The sequence below is a fragment of the Peromyscus californicus genome, unplaced genomic scaffold, assembly GCF_007827085.1.
Source record: "Peromyscus californicus insignis strain IS unplaced genomic scaffold, ASM782708v3 Scaffold_11__1_contigs__length_118956290, whole genome shotgun sequence".
Taxonomy (NCBI): Eukaryota; Metazoa; Chordata; class Mammalia; order Rodentia; family Cricetidae; genus Peromyscus; species Peromyscus californicus.
Window position 1 is genome coordinate 18,994,904 of NW_026294402.1, and position 15,548 is coordinate 19,010,451.

Consider the following 15,548-nt stretch of genomic DNA (forward strand, 5'->3'; position numbering starts at 1 on the left):
ATAGCAACAATGATAAAACAATCTAAGAATAAACCAATAATTTATGGGTCCAAAGTAGATTTTGGGAAAAAAGGCACATTATTAAAAATTAAGTCATTTGAGTTAATCCAGGAAAACTTTGCTTCTCTGGAGGTAAATTTAATTGGGTCCATATGCCTAAGAGCCTCAGGAGATAGATAGTCACCTTTGCTGTATTTTATTTCTGTGGTTTGTAGGAATAGCTGTACATACGTGCTTGCTGTTTCATATCATTTAAGTGGAATATTTACTAAGTAATTGCTGCTACATATAAAGTGTTGCAGAGAACCCAGGATTGCACATTGTGCCTGTAGAGAGATCACGAAGCATACTTTATGCAGGTGAGTTTCAAGAACGGCATCCTAGATGCAGTGAGCTCGACCTTTGAATCACCTGTATGTATGTCCTTTGGTGCGGGCAAAGAAGTGGATGAGATGTGGGTTTCCCAGGAAGAGAAGGCAAGTCACAGAATGAACTCCTCTGGCCACATTTGGAGGACTTTGTGGTGTAGATTCATCTCTATACCTCAGCCAGGTTGAGTATGGTCCATCAAGTGTCAGTGTTCGGACTTGAAAGTTTGAACACTGGCAGCTGTCGAAGATGGCTTATAAAGGGTCTTATGACAACCAGGAGACTTAGTCAGAGAGCCTGTCAGGACAGTGTAAGCCAACACCCGAGTGGAGGCCAGAGAGAAGAGGCCGCAAAGGTAATTTGCAGCAGGAAAGCACAGTCAGCATTGGACAGAGATGTCTGCAAGGGAAGGGGATGGTGGAAGTTGGGCAGCCTTGTGTGAGGCGTGAGGATCTGCATTCAGGAGCAGGCAAGTTGATTGTGGAAGTGACCCTGGGAATCTCTGTGGAGTTCTAGGAATGATGGGGTCGGGTGAGGGGAGGGCAGGGTAACTGAAACAGGCTAGTGCTGAAAGTGCCGGGGATACATTAACAGCAGTGGTAAACCCGGTTCTCGGCCCTTAGCACCAACAGTGAGAGGCTTTTAGACAAAGATGGAGAAAGCAGTCATGGCTCCCAGGGCTCCTTCCAGGGCCAAGGCCATTTTTACAGTCTTGGTGACTTCCAACAACAATGATGAAAATGTGTGGTATCCTCTCTCCCTTGGAACAGTGTGGCCACTGAAAAAGGTTGCCGCTAATACAAAAAACGAGTTTTATTGCTTAAGTGTGGATTTCATTAATTTATGGTTTTCCTGTTTCCATTGCCATGTGTGTTCTGAGTTGACTGGATGACGAGGCAGAGCTTCCTTACAAGAGTCTGTGTGAGGAAGGAAGTACTATGAAGTTTTTCCTCACTCTGAAAACACTTGGTATTGAAATAGCTAGAACACACCCAAAAGGAAAGCGATAGTTAGGCCAGGGCTCCTCACCCTTCCTAACGCCGCGACCCTTTAATACACCTCCTCATGTTGCGGTGACCCCCAACCATAAAATTACTTTTGTTGCTGCTTTGTAGTTGCATTTTTGCCACTGTTATGAATCAGAATGTAAATATCTGTCCAGTGGGTTTGGGGGTCACGAACCACAGGTTGAGAACCGGTGAATTAGGCTCAGTTGAGACATAAAGAACGTAGATTCTCTTCGCGACGGTTTAAACTGAGGTTTCCCAATCTTGGTCTGTTTGACCTTTGCCTCAATTAATTCTGTGTTGTGGCGGCCTGTGGGTGTTAGGCTGTCCCCGAGGTCTGTGTCCATGCCCCGTGGTGACTATTAGCAGTGTCTCCTAACGGTGACAGGATTCCCCTGGGTAGGGGCAGGGAAGAGGGACCAACTGCTGCTTTAAATGTATTGTGGTAATTTTTATCAGAGAATAATCACTTTGTCCTGCTGAAGCCATGATGCTTTTATCCAAAAGCTTGTGGTACCTCAACGACTGCTCATTGTCTGCAGAAAACCAATGGATACTTACAAATGTCCCTCTAGAAAATTCTTACAAATAAGTTTGAAGAAAGAGAAAAGCTCCTTTATTGACTTCTGAGTGATTCCCTTCATTCTTCTGCCGGCTTCTCTCTTTTGCTTAGTGGCTATCAATTACACTTAATTTTATGAGGAGGGCATTTATTTTTTCTTTCCTGGGCTATTAGTTCTTCATTGCAGAATACGACAAAAAGTTTAGACCTGGCTGTGGAAAACGTGGGTTTCCCCTGGACCCTGGACTGCAGTTTGTTTCACACTTAACACTTGATGCTTTCTGTATAAATTTTCTTGTTTGAAAGATGAAGGAGATAGGCTGTGTTATCTGGAAGTTTGCCTCTAATTCTAAGTATCAGCATTTAGCAGTTTTGATTGTTTCTTCTGTTTGTTCCTTACACTCAGGACGTATTTTCCACTAGTCCTCAGAACGTGCCCTGCAGGCCCCCGGTGGTCCATAGACAGCAATGCTGGCCCACAACACCTCGAGTAGAGTCAACAATTGGAAACGCTGACTATAACTCAACAGGGCTTCCATGCCTTTTGCATGTAGTAATTAAAAAATAAAAAACAAGCTCATGTAGTGTGTACTCTTTAAAATGTAATTTTTCTAATAATTATTTTTATTTAGTTATTTTTACGAAAGTATTGATCTTAATTGGAGATAAAACAAACCCAAGTGTTCTTTCGCTAGAGGTAGTAGAGAAGCCCTTCGTGGAAATGTGACGAGGATTTTCCTCTGCCTTTCTAGTCTGTCCATTAAGAGACAATGCAGTATGGCTCATGAGGCTTTAAATTGGATGAGAGGCAAGAGAATGCCTAACTACTCTTTCATCAGCACTAATTTTATGGCATATAGAATTTGTTATAGAAATTTTCTCGAGAGGAGATCATTTATTTCTGGGTAATATTAAAGTTCTCAGAATTTTCACATAACTCACTGGTGTTTTGCTCTAAGAAAACATGTTTGTCTTAGAACTGGACCCCAAAGAGCAATAAGAATATCTTATCTTTAATAATCATAGTCACAAGAATTTCTTATCTGTGAAATGATGTATCTAATGCCAGTATGCCAAAGTTTCTGTAGCCAGCTGATGCTAGGGAGAGCAGGTGAAGAAGAAAAAAGTAGAAGGTGTATTTGCTACAGAGAATTTTACAGATGTTTGGAGCCTACTCAATCATCCATCTCCATCCATCATTCAGAGAAATCTAGTGTGTGGACTCAAGCACTGTAGACATGTTAACAGGGAAGTTAAACAATGACCCTCACAATATGACCTTGGTCTGGTTTTCTAATGTTATTGCCCAGTTTTTCTTTGCATGCTCAAAAACAGTGGAGAAACTGGGCTCCCAACAGAGTTGTCTGAAGCCAAAGACACTGTTGTGTTCCTTGCACGGTGGACAGCTTGTTCCAATGCCTCCATCCCCTTCAGAGTAGAATACTCTGTTCAGCCTTACTCTCCTCCTGGGAGCTCTCTGCACATGGCCTGGCATTGCTAGGGATCGCCTGGCCTGCATTCCTCCCAAGCCTGTGCAACCTTTCTACTAGGTTTCCTCCCTCCATGTAGAAAGGCAAGATAACCACTTGCCCTATTAGTAGCAAAAAAAAAAATCACCCAGTTTTATGTTTTTTTTTAATCCAGATGATGAAAATATATAACACACCCAGAAACTCCACTGTACTGGCCCACTTGGCAGGCGTTTTGTGTTTGCTTGGATTTAGCATGAATGGAATTTGCTTCTCTGATTTCCCTGCTTCCATCACTTGGAATAAGTTATTTATTATCCAAACAAGCCTGTGTCAGTAGATCAGACAGGCACACGGCACATCGCTCATAAGTGTGTTTGCTCAGTGAGATTTATGCTAGCCCAAATTGTTCCATATTGCTTTTCATTGTTGAAAATGTACTGTATTCATCCTTGGTTTGGCAGAAGTATTTGCAGTGTGCTAAAGGTTCTTGTGGTCGAACACTTTATCTCTGTAACGGCTCATGCAAAGGAAATTAAAAAATATATAGTGAAAGCATTTCCCAGATATGTTTCCAATCAGCTGTGAACTTCAGTCATTTGATGTGTAGGCACCAGAGAGCAAAGAGTTACTGAGCTTTTCCAGTCATTCGTGATGCTTGGAAATTCAGATCAGGACTCTGAGTTTATGAAAACATCTGTTGGAAATTCCATAAGCCCTTTATCATTCTGTTATTATGAATTAAGAACACTTTGCCATGGTGCTATTGGAAAGAACTCCTGGAAGAAGGTGAGTCCTTTCTGTTTTGAACAAGAGCAACTGATGTAGTTGAGGTTGAGTAGGTAATCAGAAGTGTACCACTGTAGCAGAGGGGCAGCCCTTTTGTTTTCTAACAGTCCTCTCATGTTACATTTTCTCCCTTTATGTATTTTGGTAAATCTCTCTGTCTTGTGGGCTTATAAGGAGACAGTGACAATAGGTGTATCCATGTTCATCTCAACGGAAAGTATAGGCCACAGCAGAGGGTGTTACTGGTAAATGCCGAATCCAGATTGAATGAATTATATTCTTCAGTTACTTCTTTGGCTTTTTTCCCAGAGACTTAAGCCAAACTGTTTGTTCTCTTCTCGAGGATCTCTAGCCTCTAACTTCTGTTTTTTGCCAATGAATTAGTATGAATTTTGTCTTTCCTATTAACTCAGCATGTAATAACCCATGCATTAGTAATTTCAGATTTGTTTAAATTTATTACCTAAGAGTAAAACAAAACCAAAATAGGAAGGCATAGCTCTTTGAGGTGGGGAGTAAGCCTTGGAAGGTCTGATTTAGTGAAGGTCGTAGTTACTAGAATTTTGTAATCAATCTCTATATTTTAATTAACACTTTTATATTTCCCACCATGTTTTATACATACCTTAACATTCAGCAATTTTGAATTCTTATACTCTCATGCCAAATCTCCTTTCATTGCAGTATTTTTAGATATGATATTCTCATATTCGATTCAACATAAATAAAAATAATTTTATATATTTTTGCCAAGAGAGTTGTATACAGTTTTCTATCTGAAAACAGTCTGTGACGTTAATGCATTCAGTAGTGAAAAACTGTGATTGTGTGCCAAGCAGATATATGTGTGCTGTAGGAAAGAAAACGTTGCCATGGAGCTAGCCTTGGCTGACAGGACATACATACTTCTGTTCCAAAGAGAGAGGAGCCATACTCATCCTTGGCCTATTCTCTTCCTGTCTAGGTTGTACCCATGAAGGAAGGACCTACAACAGCTCCTTCAGATGGCAAAGTCCAGCTGAGCCATGTGTCCTGCGACAGTGCCAGGTAAAATCCAACTTCCCTACCCCTCCTCAGCCACCACATTCAGACAATACGGAGTGAATCCCCTACAAGACCAGAAAGAGAAGAGGGGTCAACTCCATCCTTGTATTATTTATTGTAACATTAGCCAGAATGAGACAGGTGCAGGGTGTTAGGGTCCACAAGAAGCCCCACAAAAGACCACCAGACACATATGCAATCAACAAGAGTGTTTAATTTCTTGAGAATAAAAATTCCAGCAGGCTGGGGTCAAACCATCGGATAAAGTGGCAAAATTGCGACCCCGAGAGAAGCTCGCAGGCTCCTTTCAAGCAAGATTAGGAGAATTCTAGCTGCAGTAAAGTGTACTTTGAAGTGATTGGGTATAGACCCTTACTAGTACAGGAATCATTTTATGATTGGTTCATGACATCTGGTCATCAACTGTGGTTGCAGTGTCAGGGGTCTGTTTGATGCATCAGGGGTCTGTTTGACTGAAAATAGCAAGAACAGTTCCTTCTGGTGGCTGGGTAGGACCCTGATTGGCTACCAGGCTGGATATTCTTCCTGAGGTTCTGATTGAAGACAGACATGAGTCAACATAGGATGGTGGGGTAATATGGAGCAGAGGTCTTAGCAAACTGGCCCCTGGGGAAAAAAACCTAACAAAACAACTGGCCCTGTTAGGGTCAGGCCTGTTAGAAGAGAGGAAGGTTGCTTCTCAGGGTAGGTATTGAATAGGACTTGTATCTAGAAATACACAGCAGAATTGTCCACCGTTACATCACCATTACAGGGAGGCTGGAAAGCTCCAGGAAGATGCCTGTGTCCTTGGGGAAGCTCCTGTCTTCCTGTGAAATCATCCTTAAACAAAACATGAATGCTTGTTAGCAGAAGAGAGCTACTTTTAGATGAGATAGATACACTGTCCTTCTTTGATTCAAAAAGATTTTGAACTGGAGCCACTTTGTAAACTGTATTCAAATGAAGTAATCAATGCATGGGAGCTTAGTGATTTCCACCTGGCCAGTTTAAGAACCACAGATTCAGCAGGCATGGAGTCCCCTGTTGTTGATCTTTGTTTAATTCCCAGTGAACAGTTGCTCCACGTGGCTCTAATGTTAAACTGGGTCTGATGAGCCAAAGGGAAACAAACAGCCCGAGTTCTTGACCTCCTTTCCTTAGCGTATAGAAATACTGTGTCAAAAATAACAGCTGGGCGGGGGATGGAGCTCAGAGGGAGGTGGAGTTTGTGCTCTCCTTGCAAGTCTCATGGCCTGAGTTCAATCCTCAGGCCTCACAGTGAGGCAGAAGGAGAGAACAGACGCCAAAGCTGTCCTCTGGCCTCCACATTTGCACATAGCATGAGTGCCTCCACACACACATCATGCACATCTACACACAGTAGATTGAAAAATACAATAGGGGTTGGGGATTTAGCTCAGTGGTAGAGCGCTTGCCTAGCAAGCGCAAGGCCCTGGGTTCGGTCCTCAGCTCTGGAAAAAAAAAAAAAAAAAAGAAAAATACAATAATTGTGGAAGATCCTTTTCTTGAAGCCCCTCCTACCCTTTGGAGTTCTTCCTCACTTTTGCTTAATAAATTTATGTTTCTTCTGCTCAAAAAAGTAGTGTTCATCTAATTTTAAATAACTTCAAAGTTATTTTTTTATGGAGAAAATGTTGTTACTTTATTCCAAACCCCATCTCCCCCCTTGGTCTATGTGTTTGCAGTCAAAGGAGGACTGAAAGGTGAGTATAACACTGGATGTTTGTCTCGGATCTCATTTCAGAGAAGTTGACAGTTTGCTCCTGAAATCCAAATTTTATAAATTTATGCATGGTTTTATTACACTGTAGCTTTTAGTGTACAACAGGCATTCTCGATCATTGGACCTATTTATTTCACTTTCGTCTTGTGTAGTAAGCTATATGTGAAAAAAAAACAGTAGGTAAAAAGATACACGTTGAATCATTAAACACTGTGTATACTTTTGATTGTGAACTTAATCAGACTCAAGTCACAGAGACACCAGGGCAATGAATTTCAATGGCAACATCAAAGTCCACATCCTTGTCAACATTTTCAGCTACACCCTGTTCCTTCTTCCATGACATTTCCTGTCTTTGCTGGGGGCATTCCGGAAGTTTTGGTTATAAGGTTTGTTAAACAAGCTAATCGTGCATGCTAAGCAGTCCTGAATAACACTGTGCACATTAGTCCTGAGGTCTCATTGATCCTCATGTTGCTTAGAGGGGAGCCAATATTGCAGTCTTGAATGGTTGAAGATAGTCCTTAAATTAAATGGAAGCCTCTACAGAGCGATATTGCCTTTCATGAAGAGTGCCCTCTACTGTCTATCATTCTGCTGATCAGTGGAGCCCAGAGAGGATGGGTGATGAAGAGGAGCACATCATTACTAGAAGTGAAGAAATCCTCCAGTGCGGAATGCTGCAGAAGATTTGGGAAAGGGTAGTCCCTCCAAAGATGATGCTCACCTTTTATGCCTTCTCTTCACTTACACCCCATGATGTCCTTTCATTCAACATGCAGGAAAGCAGACCTCTGGGATGCACTTGCAGCAGATAGCTTCCTGCTTCTGCCTCCCACTTCCTTCCTTAGGGAATGGGACATTATAGACGGATGCAGGCAAGGGCCTTTCTGGCACTTGTTGGGCATGATCCTGTTGCTATGAAGTAAGCAAAATTATAGTCTTTCTCCAGGGCACAAAATCAGTAACAGAGGAATCAGAGCATGCTTCACACCTTTGGAAAAGGGGATAGAGCCATTTTGGAGGTGGTGAGCAGAGAGAGAGAGAGAGAGAGAGAGAGAGAGAGAGAGAGAGAGAGAGAGAGAGAGAGAGAGAGAGAAAGAGAGAGAGAGACTCATTAAAATACTTCTAGCAGATGCCGGCATGCAGTAGGTACAACAGGTACCAGACGGGTGGCAGCAAGTCTGATGATCTGATGTTTCCATTTGCGTAGAATTCTACGTATTTCTTATATTCTGTGCCAAAGGAGTTCTAATGGTGACAATTTTACACTTTTGCCCACTTCTAATTCCTAACTAGAAGAAAAAAATCTGGAGGTTACGTATGCTGAGAATTACCCTAAGGTCTCCATTTAGATGGCAGCTACTAAAGGCAAATTCACCCTAGCCCACAGCATTGTTTCAGCTATAGCACTAAAGAATACATTTTTAAAAATGTCTGTTGCTGGTACTTGGGGATCCTTCCCCCCAAATGTGATAAAGGATGTAATAAATTCTCCTGGTAGTGCCACCTCCAAGCCTGGCATGATATGAAAACATTCAGTATACAATGTCTCTTGTTAAGTTGGATATCATGGGGCAGACTCATTGAAAAAAATGGCTTTGTTGTAAGATTTTAGTATCTGCCTTCAGCCTTTGCTGTTCTCCATTCAAACTCAAATCAAACCATCAAGAATGTGAATTCATTTAGAAAAATGGGTAGAGAATACAGAGGGAACTCAACAAAGACTGACCCTGAAAATTAATTTAAAAAGTATTTCCCCTGACCCTTGTCATGTGGCATACACCTGTGATCCTAGGGCTCAGGAGGTGGAAGAAGAAGGATCAGGGGTTCAAAGTCATCCTCTGCCAGAGTGAGACCAGCTTGGGACACTTGAGAACCCATTTCAAAAAAGAAACACATGATCAAACCCCAAAAGCTTCAATAGACATTTAGATATCATAGTCCCAAGATCAGTTTGCTATTGACTCTCCTGATTTCATCATTTGAACCGACACTATGTTTTGACAAACTTAAAGTGAACTTAGAAATAATTTTCTCGAATCTTTTCATTTATTGCCAGAAACTGAGTCCCAGGTTCTACTTGAGGCCAAGCGCCACTTGCAAGATGGTAGAGCTAGCAACTGTTTTTCTAGAAGGTTGTAAGGGTTTTTCTAGACTTGTGCTTTTTCTGGACACAAATGCTAATTCTAATCCTCCTCTGTGTCTGTGGTTAATGGCTGGCAGCATAGTAATAGTGTTAGAAAACACAGCCATTGCAGATGACTTAAAACAATTATGAATGCCCAACCAGCATGTCAGAAGCTCACTGCCAACAAGGAGGTCCTCCTAAATAAATTTAAAAAGAAACATGCGGGACCAAAGCCCAAGTGCAAGGATGTAACAAATCACAGGAGACAGGACATGTACATGAAGGTCCAAAGCATCCATTCCGGCGAGCCAGGTCTTGCCTCATTTGTTTCTCTGTCTTTGAGGCCCAACAGCCAATCCTGCACTTTGGGGGTTTGGATTTGTCAAACTACTTCCCCTAAAGAGTAACTCAAGTGGTAATGCTGGGCTGACTTGTGACATTCTGTTTTTCAGGAGGGTGTTGTCACAGAGTCTGAGGTGCGCTGCGTTGTTTATTGTAAAAATCCCTCAGAGCATCCAGGAACCTGCTGCCCTACCTGTCCAGGTAATGCTCAAGAAAGGGGAGTGGATTGGCATCCTGGTGCAGCACAGCGCTGTTGAGGTCACTGTGTCCTGTCAACAGTGCATCATTCCCCCTGACCCCCGGCCTGGACTTCACTTTACATCTGTGCATGTAATGAGCTTGGAGAGGAACCTCCTTCGAGTGGCAGTGTCTATTGGGCTCTTGTGTGCCCAGCATGAATGGAACTATGTGCTGTAGGTCTTGGCTTGTGAATCCCCGAGCTCAGAGGCCTGCTTTCCACTCAGGGCCACAGGTAATGCTTATTTTGGAAGGAAGGTCTATGGCTCTGCTTGCGTTCAGAATGTTTTTTACTGTTTCCTATTGCAATACCGCGGCCAGAGCGTGTCGTGATGATGAGGTGACCAGATGTTTTCTGAAAACTGAGAGCTGTGTCCCACATGACTTTAGTTTGGAGTTTTGTTGGTTTCAGTTTTCAGTGTGGTTTAACAAGTTGGGCCCTCTGTCTTTCTGGAGAGGGTCCTTCTGCTGAGCTGACAGCAGAGGAAGCTTTTCCTTCAGGTGGCGGGAGGGCTCCTGTGTCTTCTCTGGCTCTCTCATGAGAGCCTGGGGATTTTGAGGTGAGAGATGTTTTTCCTGATCTCTTAAGCCTGTGGCCAATAGTCTCAGCCAGGTGTTTTGTGTTTTCTCTGAGTCCTTTTCCTCACTAGTGATGATACTCACGACTACTGCTCTTTGCTTTGTGGGGCTAGCGTGCAAAGGACCGGCTACTCTTTGGCCCTTCCTCTGAGGTAGCAGAAGCCCCATGTGGGGAGTTCTGCAGAGATGCTCTCAGGCTCCTTTCCTCTACATGTCAGTCCCACTGAAACCCCACAGGCAGTTTCCCCTGCTTCTAGTTTTCTTCATGTCCTGAGAGGTCTTTATTCAGCTTTCTTTCACTCCAGGGTTTTTGGGAAACTGATAGTTCCTCAGTTTACACAGGTGAAAAAAACTGGTTAGAAGTGAACCAACTCTGTAAGCCAACTGCTTTGTATTGATCAGGGATTTGCTTGAATACTTTCCCCTCTGAGTGTGCTAGGTGATTTGAACTGTGGTAGCATGTCCTTTGATACCTACAGGAGATTTATTAAGTCAAATTATCAATTCTTCAGACTGTATGTAGCTAGAGTTTTCCAGCCTGGCCCACAGTCAGGACAAATCTCTGTCACCCGCCAGTCCTGCAGCCGCTCAGACCCAACCAAGTAAACACAGAGACTTATATTGCTTACAAACTGTATGGCCGTGGCAGGCTTCTTGCTAACTGTTCTTACATCTTAAATTAATCCATTTCTATAAATCTGTACCTTGTCACATGGCTCATGGCTTACCGGCATCTTCACATGCTGCTTGTCATGGCGGCGGCTGGCAGTGTCTCCCTCAGCCTTCCACTTCCCAGAATTCTCCTCTCTCCTTGTCCCGCCTATACTTCCTGCCTGGCCACTGGTCAATCAGTGTTTTATTTATACAGAATGATATCCACAGCAACTGTATGTGGAAAACTAAATGTTTTAGTGCCTAGGCTGCTTCCTAGCAAATTTTATTTGAATCGTCAAGGCAGTGCCAGGGGTGGGCTGCCGGTTGGGCCCAAGTAATTTCTATGTGCAGCCAAGTTCGAGACTGATAACAGGACAAATAAAATTTTCACTTTATAGATTTAAACCTTATAATAATTCCTAAATTATTTTATAGTTTTATTGAGTAGAACTATACAGTTGATTTATCAATGCAGAATCAATTCAAGGTCCCCCTCACAGTCTCAGGAGCACTCAAGGAGCAATGTAATATTGGTGGTGATAAAAAGGAATCCTTGGAACTCAACACCTTGCGCTGTATATAAATAACACCCTGTCACTGGGAGATAGTCCTGTTTTCAGGCTGCCTTTGAAACATTAACATGCAGTTGGCAGGGTGCCTTTATTTCAGGGTTGAAGTTTCCTATTTGAGTACTTTTTTTCTGTCACAGCACTTTTGGTTCAGTTCCCAGGACAGAGAGAGTTGAGCTTCATTCTTGTAGACATCGCAGGGTTAAGTCCTCACAACCATCCAAGGATGTACAAAGTGTTGTCCATAAGACAACAAGAAATCAGACCCACTTATATGAGGGCCTCAGTGACCAAGGGCCATCGATGGGGCTGGAATCAGATCCCTCCTCTTTCCTCACCAACAAATCATACTACCTACCCCAACAATACCCAGAGAAGTATTCTATTCAGGCTCTGGTGCCCTGGGAGGGAAATATTTAAAAATGATTATGCCAGTGCCACATACCTCCCCTGACTACTGCACAGCCATGGAGCCCTGGGGATGTGATTAACTATCAGCTTTGCTCCTTCTCCTGAATTCCAACGACTGTGGTCGAGATGCAAACTGGAAGATTCAGAAGGAGCCATCTCCAGAATGTCTCATCCTTTGTCTTGGAGACAGGGAAGCCTCAGCCATGTCTAGATAGGGACAGTCAAGGAACGCCTTAGGGGGTTTGCCCTGGTAATTCAGAAGGACTGGCATCTGCCATTGATCAGACTGGCATCCTCTGTAATGACAAGCATGTGGGCAGTTTCCTCCTGAAATGAATTTCAGGGCATTCTTGGTTGTCTGCTCCTTCATTGTAGTCTGAGTATTGCTCAAGGATGGTGGGTGTGATGGAAATAAAATTATTTTAAATTCTGTTGTTTAAGCTGTCAAATACAGATTGTTGTGGCAAGCCATATGCAGAGTCAGAGGTGTAAACACGGGGAAGGATCGAAGACACTTCGTTGGAAATGTCCTTTGGAAATAGGCTATTAAGCATCTGTCATTATGAATGGTGCTGAGACACAGCCACTGGGAAGACCATGCTACCAAGATTTACAAAATCATCCAGAATAGCGAGGAGACAGCTGATTGCTAGCTATGGGTATAGCTATAAAAAGAGATCTTATCCCTGGGTTATCATTTGCTTTTGCCTTTACTTGACTTCTGTATCTTGGATTCAGCACTTATCTTCATATCTTTCTATTGAGCAAAGAGTCACACTTAGCTTGAAGATGGACAGAACCAGGAGCCGCGTTAGCCAGAGCAAGTTCTCCTCCTTCATCAGGAACCAGTTCCCTCAAGCATTTGGTGATTTCTTCTGACATTGTTTTGAGAACTTCTGTGTCCTTCACAAAAGCCTACCATAGGCAGTTATACTTCCAACGTTGTCTACTGTGGGGAAAGTCCTGAAGGAAGTGGTCTTGCCATTCGCTGACAGTCCTATGGTTGGTGTGACTCAGTTGGTTGCTAGCCTGTGTCTCAGGTCCTTTAGAATAAGTATTGCCCTGAGTTTCTTTCTGAATAGGAAACACCTCCTGCAGGCGAGGACCTTTATAAGCTAAACTTGGCAGGGGCTACAGCCCCTTAACACACAGAGTAGAGCACAAAACCATAGGGCACATCCTGTCTTGTCCCAGCCCATTATTGCCTTTGTGCATGACCCTCCGTAGAGGCATCACATGTAAACCGAGTTCATATTACAACTCAGTCACCTGCTGTGTTTTTCTCGCCTGTGGGAAGAGAGACTGAGGTCCTTTTCTGCAGTACTGGAAGGTGATGTGGGAGCCAACGGCATGCTGGGCCAGGAATAGGCTGTGTAATTCCTGGTACTCAACGGGCCGCCCACAGAGGCATCTGCTCTTTCTCATCTCAACCTTCCCTCCCTCGGCCTTGCTTTGGCCTCTTCTGACCTCTCTGGGGTTCGTTCTTCTGGCTGTGGTCAGCACGATCCTGCTGGAGCGCCAGAGTCTCCCTGCATGAGTCACTGTAGCGCATCTGCGGGCCACAGGCTGACTCCAGTTTCACTGTCATTTGTTTTCTATCATCTTCAGGGTTTCTGGACCTGTGCCAACATGGCAATCATTGGAATCGTATCATTTTCCCCTTTTAATTATGCACGATACTGTGATCAAAGGGCATCTGTACTGGGTAGAGGCGGAGGTCACAGCCGGGAGACGGTAATCAGACAGTGGAAGGATCATGCCGTGCTGAGTCAGGTCTGCTGTCCTAACTGCACGTTCCTTGCTTTCCAGGCTGTGTGTTTGAAGGTGTGCAGTACCAAGAAGGGGAAGAATTTCAGCCAGAAGGAAGCAAATGTACCAAGTGCTCCTGTGCTGTAAGTACTGCTAGGGCATTGCTCAGGGGATCCTAGGGTTAACTGCTTCTCGAATTCACGAAGAGCAGAACGGAATCATCTTTTACTTGCTCCCCTCATTAGGCTTTCACGATTCGAAGCCAGGGGAAAACCCACCCCATGTGAGGCAAGCTTCTCAGCTCTGCTGGTGCTGACCTTCTGGGTGGGGGGTCTGTGTTGTGGACCAGTTTGCATGCATTCAGTCCAGAGTGTCCAGCATCGCCGCCGGGCTTGCCCTGCCAGTTCCTCAGCTGTTTGACCATTGGTGCCTGCAGACCTTGGTCAGTGTCCTCTGGAGAGCAAACTGGCTTGTCATTAAGACCCCCCTGTCCCCTCAAATGGAGGAGTCATTCCACCCCCACTTGGGGAAGACCGTGGGTCGTCTGTTTCATGGAGGAGCGGGGCTTCTTGCTGAGGTAGTTCTAACTGCAGTGCAGTCACAATGGGGAGTGGATGAGAACAAAAAGCTAGTCTCAATGTGCTCTGTGAGGTGAGGTAAAGGCTGGTCACCTATGGTTGTAGGGAACTGATGGGTATAAATTGTTCATAAATAACAGGTTCATGGCAGGGTAGAAATTAGTGAGACACCCATAGACCCATCTTTTCAAGCCACTTAAGAATGAGGAAAAGAGTTTGGCCTGTACTATGATTTTAAAGGGGATTTTTAAGTTAACGTATTTTAAATCAGAAGTAAAACCAGTGGTGATGGTAGTGATGGGGTGTCTGGTGTTCAGCCATTGCTCCAGGTTATTTACAGGAGGCACTACTACGGCATAGACTGTTAGTAATACAGTTAGCAGTACAGCATATATTGTTAGAGCATACGTTTTCCAAGTCACTAGTGACACAAATGCATCTGAGTATAGTAAAAATAAATGCACAAGGAATGCCACCATCCTATTCTTACAAAAGCAGAGGCATGTGGAGCCCCGGGAGTCACAGCTTTCCGAGTCTCTTCTAGTAGTTTCCATTTGCAGCACATGCCCATTCAACCTTGAGTGCAGATCAGAGTAAACATGACCAGGCTCATGTGATGGCATTCCTATGGAAGTGAGGAAAGGAAGGAAGAGAGGGAGGGAACCAGGGAAGAAGAGGCATGCATATGCATATGTCTAGATAGAAAACAACATTGGATTTATGCAGTATATTACAAACACAAAAGAAACTTCCTAATGAAAGCAAACATGAGCTTGTATATTCCCATACATCTTCTGTCTTCTCTCTTGGGTACTATGGATAAATAGCTCTATCTTATTTTTTTGTTAGTGATTTCTACTTTTTGTTAAAAATTGCACATTTCTAGATTTTTTTCTTCCATATTGGAATATGTAACATTTTCTGTTTTGTTTTGTTTCAATGTCAATCTTTTGGGAGTAGGTTGAGGAGAAACAAGGCAGATTTCAATAGGAAATTGTGAATATACGCATCAACAAATTGTCTTTCTGCAAAAGGTGTGCCAAAGTCAGACAGTCAACCCTCCATGGGGAAGGAACTTGGCAGCTGCCAAGAAGGATGAGAAATCTCTGTAGCTTCGCCAATGGTGTCAGTCAGAAGTTTCCAGAACTGGGACTGGAAATGAGTTTATGAGTATAGGGGTCAGAGACTTAAATATACCAAGGCATGTGGATTTCATGTGTTTTTAAATTCAGTGTGTGTGGCATGAAACCCACTGAAGGCCAAGTTCAGGCCCCTGGAAATCCTGTTTTTGTTTCCAGTTGAGAAAAACAG

At 43.5% G+C, this 15,548-nt stretch overlaps 1 protein-coding gene across 3 annotated transcripts in view; it reads left to right on the plus strand.

Annotated features, from left to right (window-relative positions):
- The window catches only part of Bmper (BMP binding endothelial regulator), a 258,564-nt gene that overhangs the window by 52,167 nt on the left and 190,849 nt on the right, over nt 1–15,548 (plus strand). For all 3 annotated transcript variants that reach the window (XM_052754938.1, XM_052754927.1, XM_052754931.1), the window contains exons 4-6: nt 5,161–5,243; nt 9,571–9,661; nt 13,720–13,802. In XM_052754938.1, coding sequence (XP_052610898.1) covers nt 5,161–5,243; nt 9,571–9,661; nt 13,720–13,802 — 257 coding nt within the window. The remainder of the gene's footprint in view (nt 1–5,160; nt 5,244–9,570; nt 9,662–13,719; nt 13,803–15,548) is intronic.